Raw genomic sequence first — 21293 nt, forward strand, 5'->3', positions numbered from 1 at the left:
GAAATAGAACAGACTAGACGAAAACGTAAATCAGCCTTCAATAAAGCAAAACGCGACTACACACATCTAAACTTAGCCCACGAACTAAACCACCAGGTTCAAAAACTAGTCCAAATAGCCAAAAGTAGAGACTGGAAAAAATTCTGCGAATGTATAAATAACCGTACAGATGCCAGAACGGTCTGGCGCAAAATCCACGCCATTAGAGGCTTAAAACGACATAAAAAACTAACATTAACAACTCAACCAACCCCGCCCAAAAAGCAAATAATCTCGCCAACCACTTTTCGGCCGTTATCAGTAGCACCAACTTCAGCCAAAAATTCCAAGATAAACTTAAAACAAAAAACAAACACACAAAAGAACCAAACAATAACAATCTAGAAATAAACCAACCCTACAAAATGGAGGAGCTCCTCTACGTAATCCAAAACAGGAAAAAGGGCACAGTCCCAGGATTAGACCTAACTTCTGAACAAATAATTAAAAATAACAACCTAAAACTATACCCTACTCCCTGGAAACAGGCCCTAGCCATACCAATCCCTAAACCTAATAAACCAGCTAATCAAGCTAACTCATATCGACCAAAATCTCAACTTCAAACTTATGCAAAGTAATGGAATCAATGGCTAAAAATAGATTACAACATTACCTAACCCAAAATAACATCAACTATTGAACTGCATGGCAAGTATTTATGAAACGACCGGGGGAGGAAATATTCTGGGGGGAGACTTTATTTCGTAGGGTGGGGGAGAGTTTATTTCGAGAGGGGCGGAACTGTACCGGTATAAATTCGCCGGGGGGAGACTTTATTCTGGGGGCGAATATATTTCGTGACACCGGCGCGGGAGGTCCTGTCTCAGTGTGGGGTCTTGGGGAGTGGGGGGTGAGGCTCGCCACATGCTAATACCAAACACTAATGACAGCTAGATTTACTGACAATTACAAGCTCTGTGCTCGCTTGTGAATTCAGCAGATTTGTACAGACCCTGATACTGCAGTAATCTAGACTTGGCAAACATTATAGACTTGCATGGGCTGTATTTGATATATATTTGTATCAGGGTCTGTGAGACAGACTACCACCAACCGAGACTGACCGCGTGTCTGATGCATTTAGTCGCCCCTTACGACAGACAGGTTGTTTGGGGCCCTTTTGTACCCCCAGTCCCCCCGGGGCTATGATCATTACATTGGTTAAGGATGCGTTAGCATGATAATGGCGATACCGGGTGCCATTACATTTCAGTACAAAGAGACGATGGACGACTCCGAGTACGAGTACGAGGAGTATTTCTGTGGTATAATGTGTATACATATAACAGGATGATCGAGTCTTTTAGCTAGCTTTATTAATGAAATAGCACATCAAATGCAATACAAAATCATGAAGTTATGTTGAGTATGTAATATAAGTAGAGTTTCAAACAGGAAACAGTAACATATGTCAAGAATAGCACGGGGAAATAATGTTTCCTTGTTCATCAGGACTGTGTTTTCACTTCCTGTCCCATCAACACAACAACAGTCGAAACACACCATCAGAATATTTACTACCTTCTACACAATTTGAACGATAAAAAACTGTTTGTTTCAAATGTTGAATGTTATCGCTGTCAAATCTACCTCCATTCTACAATGATAAAACGTACTGCGAAATCTTTGGTGTTAATGTGTGATGCGGCATGGATTGAGTCACATTTGTACTGGATTGCAAAGCTCCATAAAATACAGTACAAAGAAACATATATTGCTTCATCATATAATGGGTAGGTTTCTCGGCAGGATAAAGCCAACGGATAAAAACGATATCCGTTGGGGTCATATGCGGATAGAGATGCAAATATCAAAGGTCAAGTAGGGACTACTTTCAGTGTTTACAAACAACATGGCGTCGCCCTTGTCATTCGGCGATCGATTCAGAATTAACCATCGGGAATCTGGATAAACTAAAGGGATAATTGCTATCATTATCAAAAGAACAGTCTAAAATACTGGAAATCAGTGTCTAACTGTGATGTAGCTAAGGCATTTTATAACTTTTGGCAACTTTGGAGATATAAATTTCGAAACAATTTTGCGAGGGCACTAGGCCCAGCCAAGCGGGATCAGTAGCCATATCTGTGCTTGCCGACCTCTGCGGCTTGAAACCTTTTCCACAAATTGAAATAGTTGGATTTGGCCGAAATATGTTTGAATTGTTACCTTGTTTCGTTTTGTCGCTCTGTCGCTGTGTACATCTGACTGTACTTGACGTTATGACAGGACAGACCGACTGTCAACAACGTCTGATCGTGGCCGTGACGTCTCAAAGACTAGGGTTAGAGTAGCTTCCCTTTGACAGGGCAGTTACTCTAGCAGACAGACCGATGGATTGCCCCGAAATGCAAGTAAAAACAATTGTTGTTTTGCGTATATGTTATTCGCCCATGTATAAGAAACAGATTTCAGTTGGAACTATATTGGCTACTGTCACAGTCCGACTGACACATCACTTACCCTGCGACGTAATATATATTAATGCGCGCATTCCAGGACAACTCGCAATGTTTCGGTAATGTTTGTGAGAGAGGGAGAGCTATTTTCAAGCACAGAATTAAAGAATGACATTATATGATAAAGAGGTTATCACGCTTGTGTGTTTGGGGATGGTAAATATCCTGTATTAGGAATAAACACTATGTATTTAGCTCGCCAAGGCTCGCTAAATACAATGTTTATTCCTAATGCAGGATATTTACCATCCCAAAACACACTCGCGTGATAACCTCTATGGATCCAGCAAATGTACCACAGAATCTCTGTCTCAACGATTAACCATAATCCTTAATACAATCAAGGAAGGACTTTCTATAAAAATCACAGAAAGTATTTGAGACCAGTGGAATTGATACCACACAGATTCTCAAAACCTCAAAAAGGATTTGCATGACTTTTACAATCTCTCTGAAAGGAACCAGGTTCAATTCTGTCAAAACATAAGTTTGTTCAACATTGTACACCACTATCACACATGACAAACTTAATGAAAAACTTTATTCCTTGATCCATGGGGCGTTTGTTTCAAAATGTGGTGACCACAGATACAGTTACATATCTACATTCAGAGGTTCAGGACAATTTGTCAAAGATGAAAGCAAATGCCATATGAAGTTTACTGAGAACAATATGTGTTCACGAAATTCTGGACTTCCTCATTAATAACATCTATGTAAAATTTGGGGGTAACACATTGAGACAAGAAGCAAGCATCCCCATAGGCACCAATTATGCCCCGCTTCTTACTGATATGTTTCTTTATGCATACTCCTCCTCCTCCTCCTCCTCCTACTCCTACTACTACTACTACTACTACTACTCATGAATTCTAAAGGATGACGGTCAAAGACTGAGAAAAAAGTACTTTTCTATAACTAATAGCTTCGGTGGTGATGTGGACATCTGATTCACTGTTTCAATCAGAGTTTTGTGATTTAAAAACTACTCCTGATTGGCCAATAAGAGTGAGTGAGTGAGTGAGTTGGGTTTAACGCCGCTTTTAACAGTGTTCCAGTCATATCGCGGCGTGTCAGCCTAATGTGGGAGGAAAGCCCAAAGTGATGCAGGTCTCAGATGTTTACCACTTCGGTGAAACCCACGAACACGGGTATGGTGCTGACAAACCTGGAAACATAATTGGGGCGAACCGGGATTCGAACCCGCAATCATAGGTTTCTGGCGTGCCCAAGGGTCGCAACTCTGCACAGCGAATCGCGGCGCCTTAGACGACTGGGCCACCCATGCCCCCTTGGCCAATTAGAATAGAATATTTGTCATTGTAGAATCAACCAGCTATAGTGATTCTGGACTTGGTCCCGGCGAGGTTATGTGCCAGTCAAGATCGCTGGTACTGTGACTTGTGGTCTTGTTAATTTTTGCCTGAAAATTGAATGTCTTCAGTTAAGCATATAGTACCATTTGAAAGACCCGAATTAGCCAATTTATTTGTGAAGGCAGAATTTCTGTCAACATCGCTAGTCACCACAATAGATAAAGAATACATAAAGTATCTATCTGATACTAATTGATACTGTTGTGAATAAGTGATAAACATTGAGTATAAAATCGATATTCCTTGTTGAAATCATAGATGTTCGTTGTCCGTCATACCCAAGCCCATCAATGCCAAGGAAAATATGCATAAATATATTAAGGTTTTCTAAACCATATTTGTTCTCTACAATTAATAATTCAACCAAACACTAGACACGCTTTTGGTATATAATGTTCAGGATGATCCTAAATGAAGGAAAGATGTTGGAATAACTTCACTGATGTAACATACAGCTTGTACTTAGGTTAGAGAAAAATGGCCCCTGACATAGTTTAAGCTTAACTATTCTTTTAACCTTGGAAAGACATGATTTCCTATTAAAAATATACATCCTCATAAGTGTGGCTCTCTGTCGCGCCATCTCCATCGACGTCATTGATGACAGAGTAGTCATTGTCCCATTCCTGACAACGGCTACCAAGTATGGCAGTCTGGTGGTCTGGTGTAGCTAAACATGCATATTGGTTCTCGTGAGGCAGCGTGTCGTGGATGGGATTGATATAAGAAGTGACATCACGACGCGAGCTGAGTCTGGCCCCGACGCCAAGACGTGTATAACCACCTGTAGATACTCTGTCATCATCCTGACTCAGTCTGGTACTTTTGTGTAGGCTCTCCATTGAACCGTTGAACACACCCATTTCAAACGAGATGTACCCTTCATTTTCTTCAACCAATTCCCACCACGCGTTCCTTAAAAGAAAATAGAACAGGTTGATATCATCAATGTACTAATTGTTTTTAAAACGTTAACATTTTGTTGAATTGTGTGTCATGATACTTGAACTTCCATCCTTGAACTTCCACGACAGGAATTTTGAGCACAGAAAAAGTTAAGTTTTCGAAAAACAAATTTACCTTAGTATGTTCCCATGGAAACAGCGCGGAGGGTTTTGGGACAGTTTGGTTTCCAAAATGCAAATGGAAGGCATTACATTGTATTAAATAATGCCAAATACAGTTTTGCAGGTATCATTTATCTATAACTATGATACGGTTGAAGAAGCCTGGTACTGAGTTTCCAAAAGTACCTGCAGAAAGATTGTCAACCATAATGGGACAAAACATAGGTTAAAACTACTGTACTTATATCTACAAGTAGCACGGGACTTAGTACTTATATCTACGGGTTTGAATCCCGGTTCGCCCCGATTATGTTTCTAGGTTCGTCAGCACCGTGTCCGTGTGTTTCACCAAAGTGACCAACACCACATGGGGCTTTCTTCCCACATTGAGCTCATACGCCATGATATAGCTAGAATACTAAATGGTGTTGAACCAAACTCACTCGCTTATATATAAGTTTTGTGTGCGTTGTTGTAGGGTACAGTGGTGTGGTACTTAAGGTCTGATGAGGTTAAGTGTGTTCAACGCCGCCTTAAAGATCATTGCACTTACTTAGCGACGTGTTTGTACATATGTGTGGCTACTTGTACTAGTCCGAACCTATGCTGGCTATTTCTCGCCCACTGAGATACCATGCTGCTGTTTAATACGAACACACCATTCAGACACATATACTGACTCTTTGTTATATCGCCTTAATGCCGAGGCCATTTTAAATGTAGTTTTGTATGAGTGAGTGAGTTGGGTTTTTACACCGCTTTTAACAGTATTCCAGTTATATCACGGTGTGTCAGCTTAATGTGGGAGGAAAGCCCAAAGTGATGCAGGTCTCAGACGTTTACCACTTCGGTGAAACCCACGAGCACGGGTATGGTGCCGTCAAACCTAGAAACATAATCGGGGCGAACCAGGATTCGAACCCACAATCATAGGTTTCTGGCGTGCCCAAGGGACGCAACTCTGCACAGCGAATCGCGGCGCCTTAGACGACTGGGCCACCCGTGCCCCCTAGTTTGGTATGACGCGCGGGATCGAGCCATCTACATTTCGCTCCCTGCAGGTGACTTACGCCTTTCGTCTATAGATGTAAAATGCCACACACAGTGCCACCAGCACAACCCCAGTAGCGAGAGGCGCAACCACCTTATACCAGCTGCTCCTGAACCAGATTCCCTGTTGTAACAGACGTGAACGTCAGAGTGATATTACATACATGTTATATATCCACACACTAATTAAAGTAACTGATTTGTTTATTTGAATCCAATTTGTTGGACTGACGAAACTGAAGCAAGAGTATGCATGAAGGAATATATTTCATCAATTTGTTTAATATGCATTTATAATAACAAATCGGGAAAAATCGTTACCTGATTAGAATGATTTTAACCTGAACTAACAAAAACGTGATTACATGTATAACGTTTGTGTAAAAGCATGACAACAGTTTTAATGTTGATCACATTGAAAATTTATAATTAAACAAACCCATGTTATGTTTTTTTGGTTGGTAATATCAGTCTCCAGTTCATCTGCATCTCTGGCTGGGTAGAGTGGGAGGGGGAGGCGTTGGTTGATGTCAGCATCACTGTTTGATGAGAAGATCTCTCTTACAAAATCACTGGTTAGGAAGGTTCCATTTCCCATGGTCACATAGAACTGTACGTTCGTGACTATATCACTAGATCTGAAAGTACAATAAGACTTGTATCAATAAACATCAGTTTACTTTGTGTCATACATGAAAGAGAGAACAACTGTTGTTGTAGGTCATACGTAAAGCAATGTCCAATTTCTCTTCAGCCTTGAAAAATGTTTATAAAATGTTGTTTGATGTCTGTCATGCATTGAAGCCTTGCGTATAAAATGTTGTTTGATGTCTGTCATGCATTGAAGCCTTGCGTATAAAATGTTGTTTGATGTCTGTCATGCATTGAAGCCTTGCGTATAAAATGTTGTTTGATGTCTGTCATGCATTGAAGCCTTGCGTATAAAATGTTGTTTGATGTCTGTCATGCATTGAAGCCTTGCGTATAAAATGTTGTTTGATGTCTGTCATGCATTGAAGCCTTGCGTATTTGGGTGTTGTGAACCACTGTTACACATAATACAATATGACGTTATTCAGATGTTAAGACGTCATTATGGAACAATGTGAAGTAGCTTTGGTAGAGCATACATGCTTCTCCCGCAGATGCTGGTTGAGGCCACGACATTCACCCGACCCTGGATTTTTCCCAGATTGTTGATGACTATCGTCAAGCCCCTAGTCAGATTGTCTCTGTTGTTACGATCAATCACTCCACGGAGGGTGATGTTAGTAATATCTTAAATGATATGAAACACATGTTCAAAACATTTGATGTTAATTGCTCAAGAGGAATGACTATTTTTTAGATGAAATCGTTGTGGAGTTTGGGGTGCTGGAAAATAAGGTTTGTCGAAATATACGGCATTTGTATCATAAAAGAATAATCTCCTTAATATCATTATGATATTTGGGGATTTCAGGGAAACAAAAGGAAATCTAACCATGACATTAATCTTCAATTAAAAAAAAGCTTAACATTACATTATCTATCAGAATTTACGAGGACAATAACAAACACTGAAAGGAACCAACCAACAATCTGATCACAAGTTTCCCCAGTCCACGGAAACTCACAGTCACATTTGAACCGTGCTGAAGTCTCGGGTTTGGACGTGCAGTTTCCTCTGTCACAGGGGGTGCTGTCACATAGGTTTATCTCCTCTGCGCATGTCTCTCCAGACCATCGGAGAGGGCATGTGCAACTAAAGTGTGTTTCGTTTCCATTACAGGTGCCGCCGTTCAGACACTTATTCAGGGCACAGTGGTTGGTTACGAGTTCACAATACCTTCCTGAAAACAGATGTAACTGTTTCATAGTTTCATAAGACTAGTGGTGCTCAAAAAACATAACAATCAACTTCAGTGGAGTGGCCGACATTGCATAAAACCAAAGTCCATGTTGCATTGTCCGGTAATGCTCTGATCTAGTGGTAGAGCGTCCGCCCGGAGAGCGGAAGGTCCGGGGTTCGATCCCCGACCGCGTCATACTAAAAGACGTTAAAAGATGGTACTTGTTGTTACCCTGTCTGGCGCTCGGCATTAAGGGGCTAAAACAAGGACTGGTCGGCTCGGAGTCAGTTTACTATGTCTGAGTGGGGTATTCATGTTAAACTGCGGCATGGTATCTCAGTGAGCAAGCACTATAAATCGGCATCAGTCCGGACTAGTACAAGCAGCCAGACACACACACACACACACACACACACACACACACACACACACGCGCGCGCGCGCGCGTACATGGACGTCGCTATATAAGTGCAATAATCTTTGACGCGACGTTAAACCCAATTTCACCTCACCTCACCTTCATCAACCATTCCTTTGTCTACAACATAACATGGGACTAGGAAGCGTTGCAGCCATAAATAACAGAGAGGAAACATTAATGCAAGTACTTGTCTGCTCACCGGTGAATCCCTCCATACATCGGCATTCAAAGCTTCCTGGTGTGTTTGTGCAGTTGCCACCATGTTGACACAGGTCGGCTGTTTGACTGCATTCGTCGATGTCCTCATCACAGTTACCCCCCTTCCACCCTGTAATAAATACGACATTCTGTATCTAGTTTTTAAAGACGGGTGTGTAAATGCAGTAAATAACATCACATTAGGGAACAATTCTTGGTTCTCGTATTTGAGGTGAGGTGAGGTGAGGTGAGGTGAAATTGGGTTTAACGTCGCGTCCAAGATTATTGCACTTATATAGCGACGTGCATGCACGTGTGTGTGTGTGTGTGTGTGTGTGTGTGTGTGTATGTGTGTGTGTGTGTTTGTGTGGCTGCTTGTACTAGAACGGACTGATACCGATTTATAGTGCTAGCCCACTGAGATACCATGCCGCAGTTTAACATTAATACCCCACTCAGACACAGTATACTGACTCCGAGCCGACCAGTCCTTGCTTTAACCCCTTAATGCCGAGCGCCAGACAGGGTAACAACAAGTACCATCTTTTAACGTCTTTTGGTATGACGCGGCCGGGGATTGAACCCCGGACCTTCCGCTCTCCGGGCGGACGCTCTACCACTAGACCACGGAGGCGGTCGTTCTCGTATTTGAAAGGTTTCACTCAACTTGATGTCAACAAAGATACAAAACATGAACACAACAATTCATGAGTATACCTTCCAGGCACATTCTGTCCCCGTTGGTGAAGTTGCACATGTAGTGGTCATTGATGGTATTTCTGCAGTGTGTCTCACAAGCAGAACCGTACCAGTAAGGATCACAGTAGGCACGGACCTCAATTTTTAAACTGAAGAAAAGAATTCATACAATTTTGTCAGGATGCTACGTAATGCCCAAAGGTCGATGTTTCTGCTGGTGGTCTGAAGTCCCCGAATATCATCATAAGCGCATGATAATTATGATGATTCAACTACAAACTATAAGAGGTCAACGCCCCAGGTAATAACCAGTCATGAATATCCGTCGAAACGGATTCCATTGGACGTAAAAGTTAAAATAGAGGTGAAAAGTATATGAATGGATCATTGAAAACTAGTGATGACACCAGATGTTCGCACGTCGCTATATAAGTGCAATAATCTTGGACGCGACGTTAAACCCAATTTCACCTCACCTCGCCAGATGTTCGCAAATTTGACCTTTGTTATTTTCATGTTTACTTAATTGATATACTAGTCTATTCTCCTCTCGGCTTGCTAATTCGCAGAATGTCGGTTCATATGCATTGCATAGTTATGGCTGAAATCTGTTTGTGGTTGATAACAGCAGTCTCTTGATGCTTAGTTCATTACTTCAGAAGATGATGGTGATGATGGCATAACAATGAAATCGACCTGCCTGGTTCTACCGTGCAGTTGATAAGGTGCATATGAAGATTTCAACCTATTGGCACTCGCAGAGATGTTGGCGGACGTTGTCAGAGTATCCATGTAATCATCTTCACTTTGGAGATCATCATCAGCCACCACCACCTTTACCGTTATCACAGACTGTGGATATATATATATTGTTGGAAAGAAATCTATGATCTATCAAAAGGAAGGATTTGGTGTCGTAAAAGACTGACCATGTTGCTTAATAGAAATGTAAATTCGTCCTTCAACAAAAATCTGAAAGAAATTGATCTTACATCATTGTTTTATCTACGGAATGATTATGTTTGAAAATAGAAAGATATGACAATATTTCCCACACCGGCATAGCCTTGTGCACTTGTATAATGAAAGGGTTCGGTGTCCCTTGAATGCTGCTGCCAAAAACAACATCATTGCTTCCAGTGTGCATCCCTGCCGTTATCCCCCTATATAGAGCACGTGGTTTCCCATCCCGAGGACTGAAACAGAACAGGAGTTAAGATGTAATATTTGAATCGAAATAAGTTAAATCTATATATTAGTGGTTTCATTCAAAATAATGATAGTTAAACATATGATCTGATTCTAAGAGTTCAAACACTTTTAAAACTAAACTGAGTGAGTAACCCAACCCAAGCTATACAACGTCAGCGTTAACATGGTGAAGGTCGAAGGTTTTTCATGAGCATTGTTAAACCCTCGAACAGTCGAGGCTTTCATATGCAAAATTAATGTTTACATGTGTCTCTTTGTAAATGATTTTAGAACATAATACTGTCACTCTTCTGACATTACGCCTTATCTATTGTCACTGCATTTATTTATTTATTTTAAATGTCAATTATTTAATGTTTTCCTAAACGGCGCTTGTCGCCGGTGTTACTCCAGAATATTATTGTAACAATATTTACTGTTAAGCGTGATTTGTAGCTATATGTACAAACGACAAGTAGATGGAATGGTTTTCGGTCACTACTTCAAAACACGAAATTGTTTACTCTGAAATTCTTATCAGGACAAGAAACCTATGATTGTGGGTTCGAATCCCGGTTCACCCCGATTATGTTTCTTGGGTTGTCAGCACACAGCTCGTTGGGTTCGGCGAAGTGGTAAACGTCTGAGACCTGCATCACTCCGGGCTTTCCTCCCACATTAAGCTGGCACGCTCTGATATAACTGGAATTCTGTTAAAGCTGCGTTAAACCCAACTTTTCAGGACATGTTTTTCAAAAAATACCCCAGAGATTATTAAGGCTTATTGTTCAATATCATACATTTTTAAACACAGGGAAATAATATAAGGCAGGTTGCACTGATCATATGAGTCCCAGCGATCGATTTAAATATACATTGTTTCGCTTTTAACACAAAAGTTATATCTCGATACGGACTCTCACCATTGTACTGACAAAAGCATAAGCTATAATGTGTATTGCTTTGTTGGTAAATTCATATTTGTATGGTTAGGATTACACAACATGTTCAAACGATTTCCTCGTTTGTTTTTGTGTTTAACGTCACACTCAGCAGTATCCAAGCTCATTCGTGAACAACTCGTGTTATTCCGGGACAAGCCGAATAGCGACTCGTGCCCCTCTCGTGGCCATTTTTGCGACCGGGATCCGTCTTTGCGCAAACGGGCATACCCAAAACAATTGTCAACTCGTTGCGTAATGGTTCACATATAGTTCCCCACATATCATATATATTTCAGATGCAATTTAAAGCACATCAGGAAGTTCGGAATTATACGGTATGATTGAACACATTTCAATGTGTCTTGGGTATAATTTTAGATGCAAGACATATGTAAAATCAAAAATTATTTCTGAGGGATTCTTTGACGAAGAACTTGAAATCATGCGCGCATTCTGATTGGTTTGTCGTATTTTCGCACATAACATTCATCGATAGGGGGACGAGTCTTCTTGCAGGTTACGGAAAGGGGCGAGTGGTGACGAATGTATCCAAGCTCTTTGGGGAGGCCTCTAAATAATCAAATATGGGTCAAACGATACGGTGATTGCTACTGTGAGTATCGATCCACGCCTTCAGGGTACGATGACACGCTAACAACCAAGCGGCCGAGCCTGACCACAGATCCATCTTTTCGCCTCTCACAACCAGCATAGGTTGCTGGGGACCTATTCTAACCCTTGGGTTACACTTTTAAATAATGCATGAACTGATCTGTCTGAAACAACACCCTTCCTTTTCGAAACCATGTTGCATATGATAAATCAACCAATCCCCTGTATAACATATATCATCGCCAAAGATTCTAATAATTGCCTTATCATCAATGTATAGTCTAAGAGGAGACAAGAGAGTCCTGCCACGACTTTGGACTCCATAAATACCTTCCCCGAGTCAATGGTGAGATAGGGGCGGTCGGGTAGCCTAGTGGTTAAAGCGTTCGCTCGTCACGCCGAAGACCCGGGTTCGATTCCCGACATGGGTACAATGTGTGAAGCCCATTTCTGGTGTCCCCCGCCGTGATATTGCTGGAATATTGCTAAAAGCGGCGTAAAACCAAACTCACTCACTCACTCACTCACTCAATGGTGAGATACCTACTCATCAACGCACACGGAAAAGATCGGGTCACATGCATCATAGCACGTGGATGAAAACCATTCTTCGCAACAGTACCCACTGTGAACCCTTCCGTCTGACCAATAACTGATGAACCGAATGTCCAGCTTGCCATCAGTCTTTACCTGCTGAAAGGCAGAAGTAAATTACATGACGCGATATTTGGTGGTCACTACTTCAAACATTCATTAAGAGTGAGTGAGTGAGTTTGGTTTTACGCCGCTTTTAGCAATATTCCAGCAATATCACGGCGGGGGACACCAGAAATGGGCTTCACACATTGTACCCATGTCGGGAATCGAACCCGGGTCTTCGGCGTGACGAGCGAACGCTTTAACCACTAGGCTACCCGACCGCCCCATATTCATTAAGAGATCCGTTCAATGACACTGCAAGTACATATTCTCGTGGGAATGTATCTCAAGGCAAAGTATTCGCGGAAATGCATGCGTGAAGGTAACTTGCAGGATTTGCTCGTGCATGTGTGGCTTTAAGTTGGTTGAAAAGGTAAAACCGAGCGAGGGATAACATAAACGCCATGCAAAGTCAGAATAGGAAATTGTATCAATGATGCGCTAAATTTGGAAATGTCCTCCACGTGTCTTCCATAAAACGTTTTGAAGGCTTTACTGAGGCCTTGAATGTTCTAACCTTCATCAAACAATTTTGGGAAGGAGTCTTATGACGCTCTTTGAAATCTTAGTAGAAAGAACAAGTATGATTGTACCTCAAATGTTATGAAAAGTATGATTTAAATGATGCTTTTACGATGGAGTCTAAACTGACTGCCAATAGAAACTTTCAGTGTTTTCTGACAGTGACGTCGTCAGCGACAGTGGCCAGGCGACTCAGGGCTCAAGGAATTAGGGCTTAAAGACATTTCAGAGGACAGTTATTGACAGCGTCCTTTACGTTGAAAGCTTGTTTTTGCTATCCCACCTCAATTCGGGCAACTGTCAAGCCAATACCGAATGCTGTATGACTGTCATTTTTAATGTTGATTTCGTTGGGATTTTGATCTTTTCAATGCATTTTACTTCTACCCCTTGTGTTTTTAAAACTAGAGTGATTTAAAACTAGAGTGATTTAAAACTATAGTACAGTTTCTTTTGGCCGTCAGTGTATGAAACTGTCAACGGAAACTTCGTTGCCTCTGTAGTCTACTGAAACTTCATGGAGCAATCACAGGAAAACGCCGTTCATTTCACAGATCAGTATTGTGAATTGACCATGTACACATATCATACATATTGTTATGAATAAAATTGTAATTAGAATTTAATATTGCTTATGAACTGATGCTTAACAATATATTGGGGTCCAATTTACCTACTAAATACCCTTAAAGGCTTACTGACGCACTTTGAACATGCTTATTCGAGTTTTTTGTTCGTATATGTTTGGTTGATGCATGTCATCGATCCCAATTGCGTGGATCGATGCTCATGATATTAATCACTGGATTGTCTGGTCCAGACTCGATTATTTCCAGACCGCCGTCATACAGCATTGCTGACTGCGGCGTTAAACAACAAACCAAACCAAATTTATAATCTATCCTTTGTGTTTTTAAAACTGGAGTGATTTAAAACTATAGTAAAGTTGCTTTTGGCCGTCAATGTATGAAACTGTCAACGGAAACTTCGTTGCTTCTGTAGTCTACTGAAACTTAATGCAGGAATTATTTCCCTCTAACAAATGCAGTTCGCTCTAAATTGATTGTTTGTTAAACTAACATTACCGAAAGGACAATTTTCAAGTATATAAGTAATTAGGTTATTAGAAGGCTTTACAACAAGATAATACCGTTCAAATCACGGATTTGTATTGCAAATTGACCAAGTACACATATTAAACGTATCAAACATATTATTATGAATAATACTGTAATGAAAATTTAATATTGCTCATGAACTGATGGTAATCAACATATTGGCGTCCAGTTTACCTATAAATGCCCTTTTAAGGCTTACTGACGCACTTTGGAAATGCATATTCGAGTTTTTGTTCGAATATGTTTCTGATTATGTTCATATGTTCATATTTAATGTTAATAAACATCCGCCTATGTTCAGCTTTTGTTTATGATAATTACAATAATACGTCAGGGTTTGACACCACAAACGTCCCACACACATGTATGAAAGACAAAATGTTGTTTACATTCATCCGTCATGTACATGTGTAAATATTTATAATCTGTATATTTAGCTTTAACGGTAGTGTCACTTTAAACTTGACAGCTTAGGTAAATCACAATAATTATCGACATTTCTTTTACGTGCCTATTTTTTGTCTGTATTTTCAATGCTTTAGTCTCGGTTTCCTCAACGCCTGTATATTTTAATAGCCAGAACATGTCCACATTCATCAATTGATAGTTACTCATGCGAGAGTGAAACCGAAGGTTGGATGCATTTCCAAACAGGCGTTAATAAAGTAATTAATTTTGACTCATTTGCTGAGTTACGGGTCTCGTGAATTGCTTTTAATTACATTTAATACAAAAAGATAGATTAAGGTCAATTAACTATCAAAGATAAACTTATTTTGAACGCAGAATAAACGGCTAAATATGGCTCATTTGCTTGTTAGACACACGCATAAGTTGTATGGCATGTGGGATGGCTTCTATGGATGCATCGTTGTTTAGCATAAAAAAAAAATAGTTTATCCACGGTTTTAAATGACTCTATTGACGGGTCTTTGTTCGTTGATGATTTTAATGTATCATGTCGAGGTAAAAATATGCACACGATTGAGAGACAGCTGCAGCTTTGTCTTAATAAAATCAATGTTTGGGCAGAGCAGAACAGATTCAAGTTTTCTGAGTCTAAAACAAATTGCATTCATTTCATTTTCATTTTTAGGAATAATTTTCGATCATCACCTAACTTTTTTACCACATATCAAATATTTGAAAGCTAAATGTCTGAAGACACTAGACTTATTAAAGGTTGTTTCTAATTCCAAGTGGGGAGGAGATCAAACGGCCCTCCTTCACTTATACAGATCACTTGTCCGTTCTAAGCTCGATTATGGCTCCATCATCTATGGTGGAGCTTGTAAAAGTAACCTGAAATTACTCGATCCCATACAAGACTGGATGGCATGTAGGATGGCTTCCACGGATGCATCAATGACAAGACTGGATGGCATGTGGGATGGCTTCCACGGATGCATCAATGACAAGACTGGATGGCATGTAGGATGGCTTCCACGGATGCATCAATGACAAGACTGGATGGCATGTAGGATGGCTTCCACGGATGCATCAATGACAAGACTGGATGGCATGTTGGATGGCTTCCAAGGATGCATCAATGACAAGACTGGATGGCATGTAGGATGGCTTCCACGGATGCATCAATGACAAGACTGGATGGCATGTTGGATGGCTTCCAAGGATGCATCAATGACAAGACTGGGTGGCATGTAGGATGGCTTCCACGGATGCATCAATGACAAGACTGGATGGCATGTTGGATGGCTTCCAAGGATGCATCAATGACAAGACTGGATGGCATGTTGGATGGCTTCCACGGATGCATCAATGACAAGACTGGATGGCATGTTGGATGGCTTCCACGGATGCATCAATGACAAGACTGGATGGCATGTGGGATGGCTTCCAAGGATGCATCAATGACAAGACTGGATGGCATGTGGAATGGCTTCCACGGATGCATCAATGACAAGACTGGATGGCATGTGGGATGGCTTCCAAGGATGCATCAATGACAAGACTGGATGACATGTGGGATGGCTTCCACGGATGCATCAATGACGAGACTGGATGGCATGTGGGATGGCTTCCACGGATGCATCAATGACAAGACTGGATGGCATGTTGGATGGCTTCCAAGGATGCATCAATGACGAGACTGGATGGCATGTGGGATGGCTTCCACGGATGCATCAATGACAAGACTGGATGGCATGTAGGATGGCTTCCAAGGATGCATCAATGACAAGACTGGATGGCATGTGGGATGGCTTCCACGGATGCATCAATGACAAGACTGGATGGCATGTTGGATGGCTTCCACGGATGCAACAATGACAAGACTGGATGGCATGTGGGATGGCTTCCACGGATGCATCAATGACAAGACTGGATGGCATGTTGGATGGCTTCCAAGGATGCATCAATGACAAGACTGGATGGCATGTTGGATGGCTTCCACGGATGCATCAATGACAACACTGGATAGCATGTGGGATGGCTTCCAATGACGCATCAATGACAAGACTGGATGGCATGTGGGATGGCTTCCAAGGATGCATCAATGACAAGACTGGATGGCATCTGGGATGGCTTCCACGGATGCATTAATGACAAGACTAGATGGCATGTGGGATGGCTTCCAAGGATGCATCAATGACAAGACTGGATGGCATGTGGGATGGCTTCCAAGGATGCATCAATGACAAGACTGGATGGCATGTAGGATGGCTTCCACGGATGCATCAATGACAAGACTGGATGGCATGTTGGATGGCTTCCAAGGATGCATCAATGACAAGACTGGATGGCATGTTGGATGGCTTCCAAGGATGCATCAATGACAAGACTGGATGGCATGTGGGATGGCTTCCAAGGACGCATCAATGACAAGACTGGATGGCATGTAGGATGGCTTCCAAGGATGCATCAATGACAAGACTGGATGGCATGTGGGATGGCTTCCACGGATGCATCAATGACAAGACTGGATGGCATGTGGGATGGCTTCCAAGGACGCATCAATGACAAGACTGGATGGCATGTAGGATGGCTTCCAAGGACGCATCAATGACAAGACTGGATGGCATGTGGGATGGCTTCCACGGATGCATCAATGACAAGACTGGATGGCATGTAGGATGGCTTCCAAGGATACATCAATGACAAGACTGGATGGCATGTGGGATGGCTTCCATGGATGCATCAATGACAAGACTGGATGGCATGTAGGATGGCTTCCACGGATGCATCAATGACAAGACTGGATGGCATGTAGGATGGCTTCCAAGGATGCATCAGTGACAAGACTGGATGGCATGTGGGATGGCTTCCACGGATGCATCAATGACAAGACTGGATGGCATGTAGGATGGCTTCCACGGATGCATCAATGACAAGACTGGATGGCATGTAGGATGGCTTCCAAGGATGCATCAGTGACAAGACTGGATGGCATGTGGGATGGCTTCCACGGATGCATCAATGACAACACTGGATAGCATGTGGGATGGCTTCCAAGGATGCATCAATGACAAGACTGGATGGCATGTGGGATGGCTTCCAATGATGCATCAATGACAAGACTGGATGGCATGTGGGATGGCTTCCACGGATGCATCAATGACAAGACTGGATGGCATGTGGGATGGCTTCCAGGGATGCATCAATGACAAGACTGGATGGCATGTTGGATGGCTTCCAAGGATGCATCAATTACAAGACTGGATGGCATGTGGGATGGCTTCCAAGGATGCATCAATGACAAGACTGGATGGCATGTGGGATGGCTTCCAAGGATGCATCAATGACAAGACTGGATGGCATCTGGGATGGCTTCCACGGATGCATTAATGACAAGACTAGATGGCATGTGGGATGGCTTCCAAGGATGCATCAATGACAAGACTGGATGGCATGTGGGATGGCTTCCAAGGATGCATCAATGACAAGACTGGATGGCATGTAGGATGGCTTCCAAGGATGCATCAATGACAAGACTGGATGGCATGTTGGATGGCTTCCAAGGATGCATCAATGACAAGACTGGATGGCATGTTGGATGGCTTCCAAGGATGCATCAATGACAAGACTGGATGGCATGTGGGATGGCTTCCAAGGACGCATCAATGACAAGACTGGATGGCATGTAGGATGGCTTCCAAGGATGCATCAATGACAAGACTGGATGGCATGTGGGATGGCTTCCACGGATGCATCAATGACAAGACTGGATGGCATGTAGGATGGCTTCCACGGATACATCAATGACAAGACTGGATGGCATGTGGGATGGCTTCCATGGATGCATCAATGACAAGACTGGATGGCATGTGGGATGGCTTCCACGGATGCATCAATGACAAGACTGGATGGCATGTAGGATGGCTTCCAAGGATGCATCAGTGACAAGACTGGATGGCATGTGGGATGGCTTCCACGGATGCATCAATGACAAGACTGGATGGCATGTAGGATGGCTTCCATGGATGCATCAATGACAAGACTGGATGGCATGTAGGATGGCTTCTAGGGTGCCACGGGTGCCATCGGTGCGGCAGGATGGAGATTTCTTGGGATAATGGAAAAGGTTTTGTCTCTATTATATCCAAATGACGGTGTTCATTAATCTGTTCTTGTTCGGGCTTGTTGTCAGTAGCCACATCCTCTCTCTATCTTATACCATCGATGCATTTAATCTCAGGATTTCTAAACATGATATCAAAATGATAATAAACACAGTGTTTCATTCATTTCCTTCATAATATTACTGAAAAGTTTAAAAAATGTGTCTTTGTGGTCTCGAGAAGAAGGATAGATAACATTTAAACGATATGTTAATATTAACGTCACTCAACCAAGGCAGGCAATATCACCCGCTGCTTGATTTATTTAATTAGTTTTCTGGTATTGAAGCTCATTATACATGCTTCCACGTAAACTTAAAAAAGCGCCATTATTGTTTTTGTGCCTATGGGTGTCGACTATTTGTGTCTTCATCAGAACTCTTGAGTATTTATTTTCATTTTGCATAAAACGTTTAACAAATGTTTGAAAACAAATTAAGATAGTTTCAGCATAATGGCAAAACGGTTGGTTGGTTTGTTGCTTAACCCAGCTATATGACGGCGGTCTGTAAATAATCAAGTCTGGACCAGACAATCCAGTGATTGACATCATGAGCATCGATCCACGCAGTTGGGATACGATGACATGCATCAACCAAGTCAGCGAGTCTGACCACCCGATCCCGTTAGTCGCCTTTTACGGCAAGCATGGGTTGCCGGAGACCTATTCTAGCCCGGAACTTCACGGGTCGTCAAGAACTTACATTGTTTACATGTGAGTGAGTGAGTATGGTTTTACGCCACTTTGCCAGCAATATCACAGCAGGGGAAAACAGAAATAGGCTTCACACGTTGTACCCATGTGGGGAATGGAACCAGGGCCTTCGGTAACGAGCGCACGTGTTAACCACTATTGTCCATTACCATCATTTTGGCACCCGGATTTTCACAGTTATGTTCCATTAAACACACAATTACGTTATATTATTAAAGTCAAATTTTGTCTCGTCACGATATGGCTGCAATATTGCCGATGTGACGTTAAATATTAACTCACTCACAATCACGTTACGAAAGTTGGTTTTTATCGATAAATAATCATTGACCTAACAACAAATTTCTTGTCCCAATAAACACAGCAATGACATAGTGTGCTTGCTCCTTGCATGACCCTAGGTCATATTAATATCCAGCCCGCTTATGGGGAATTTCTGAGGGAAGACATTTAAATAAATTAAAATGAGTCATGAAATAAAATATCATGAAAACTAGCTTAGTATATATGAAAACTTAATGTATCAGAATTTTTGATTAAAAACATTCCCAAAAGCTGAAAGTCAGGACATTAAATCAAGTGCGCAATCGTCAATGTCTGTGTCATCGTGTCATAGATGGAATGACGGCTACCGATCCCCGCCTGTCAAAACTTTCCGCCTTTTCCTTCTTAGGTTTTTGGTGGCGCGCTTTGGTTCGTTATCTGCAGGTTTTGAAGGCTTATCAGGAGGTACGGGGGGCCCAGTCGTGTAAGGCGCCGCGATTCGCTGTGCAGAGTCGCGTCCCTTGGGCAAGCCAGAAACCTATGATTGTGGGTGCGAATCCCGGTTCGCCCCGATTATATTTCTAGGTTTGTCAGCACCATACCCGTGCTCGTGGGTTTCACCGAAGATGTAAACGTCTGAGACCTGCATCACTTCGGGCTTTCCTCCGACATTAAGCTGACACGCCGTGATATAACTGGAACCCTGTTAAAAGCGGCGTTAAACCCAACTCACTCACTCACTCAAACCATGTGTTCTTACCCCTACTACACGATCATGTCACCGGTCACAAAATTACATGATAACAATGAAGAAAGAATATTTTGGGGGACATGAAATGTTACACCACTGGTGTTTTTAGTTAGGTCAATTATTATTATTCAATAATAACCAACATTCGTCGCGTGATAGTGTGTTTAATGAAAAATGATTTTGAATAACCGGGTGCCAAAATGATCGTTGACGGACTATAGGCTGCCACACGGACATCTAGCACACATTGCATCACCATGTGGTGCATATTACAGCTTGCTTGTTTGTTTCATACCCTGACACAATACACTTTAAAACGCAGTTTAAAAAGATGTACGCAAGGATGGTGAAACGTTTACGCTTACCGACATCAGCAACAGACAGAACACGAAAATAGCACCCAAACTGTTTCCCGGCCAACATCTGCAAATCGTCTTCATCTCTGCAATTTGGCATCAGAGCTGATCTGGGAGGAGAGCTGTCTCTCATGTAGTAGACTGCTCAGATGACTGTCAAGGATATGACTGTTCCGGAGTATACAGGCGTCTAAGCGTACATGTGTTGTGACGTTTATTACACGTGACACGTTATCACAACAGCGTATGTGGACCCGTGTTTAATACTTCCTACGTTTTCTGATATAACAACTTGAGGAAATGTTTATCACTTTTTTTCCAGTTACCGCTTATTTATATGATCAGTTGCTTTGTTGAGTATATTAAAACACTATCTTCATCCATTGGTCATGATGGAGTC

The 21293-nt window shown here is 42.0% G+C and overlaps 1 protein-coding gene across 3 annotated transcripts; it reads right to left on the reverse strand.

Moving 5' to 3' along the window:
- Window positions 1–3717: 3717 nt before the first annotated feature.
- Window positions 3718–21076, reverse strand: LOC124133806 (protein jagged-1-like). 3 transcript variants are annotated; one of them, XM_048397033.1, is made up of 12 exons: window positions 20903–21076; window positions 12439–12584; window positions 10202–10340; window positions 9845–9996; window positions 9163–9293; window positions 8447–8575; window positions 7569–7826; window positions 7125–7272; window positions 6434–6632; window positions 6015–6118; window positions 4662–4792; window positions 3718–3924 (listed from the first exon to the last, which is right to left on the reverse strand). In XM_048397033.1, the coding sequence occupies exons 1-12, from the start codon at window positions 20975–20977 to the stop codon at window positions 3914–3916; spliced, it is 1623 nt and encodes a 540-aa protein (XP_048252990.1). In that variant the 5' UTR covers window positions 20978–21076; the 3' UTR covers window positions 3718–3913. The 3 variants fall into 3 exon arrangements, with proteins under 3 accessions (XP_048252990.1, XP_048252989.1, XP_046354304.2); XM_048397032.1 differs by having other exon boundaries at window positions 3718–4792; XM_046498348.2 differs by lacking the exon at window positions 12439–12584 and having other exon boundaries at window positions 3718–4792.
- Between the last annotated feature and the right edge of the window lie 217 nt (window positions 21077–21293).

Source organism: Haliotis rufescens, unplaced genomic scaffold, assembly GCF_023055435.1.
Source record: "Haliotis rufescens isolate VD_foot unplaced genomic scaffold, xgHalRufe1.0.p SCAF_16, whole genome shotgun sequence".
Taxonomy (NCBI): Eukaryota; Metazoa; Mollusca; class Gastropoda; order Lepetellida; family Haliotidae; genus Haliotis; species Haliotis rufescens.

Coding starts and splice junctions, on each gene's coding strand:
- LOC124133806 (XM_048397032.1), bottom strand. CDS start 20,977: ATGAAGACGATTTGCAGATGTTGGCCGGGAAACAGTTTGGGTGCTATT. Junction 12,585..20,902: donor TCTGTCTGTTGCTGATGTCG/GTAAGCGTAAAC, acceptor TCTGCCTTTCAG/CAGGTAAAGACTGATGGCAA. Junction 6,633..7,124: donor AGCATCTGCGGGAGAAGCAT/GTATGCTCTACC, acceptor TTGTACTTTCAG/ATCTAGTGATATAGTCACGA.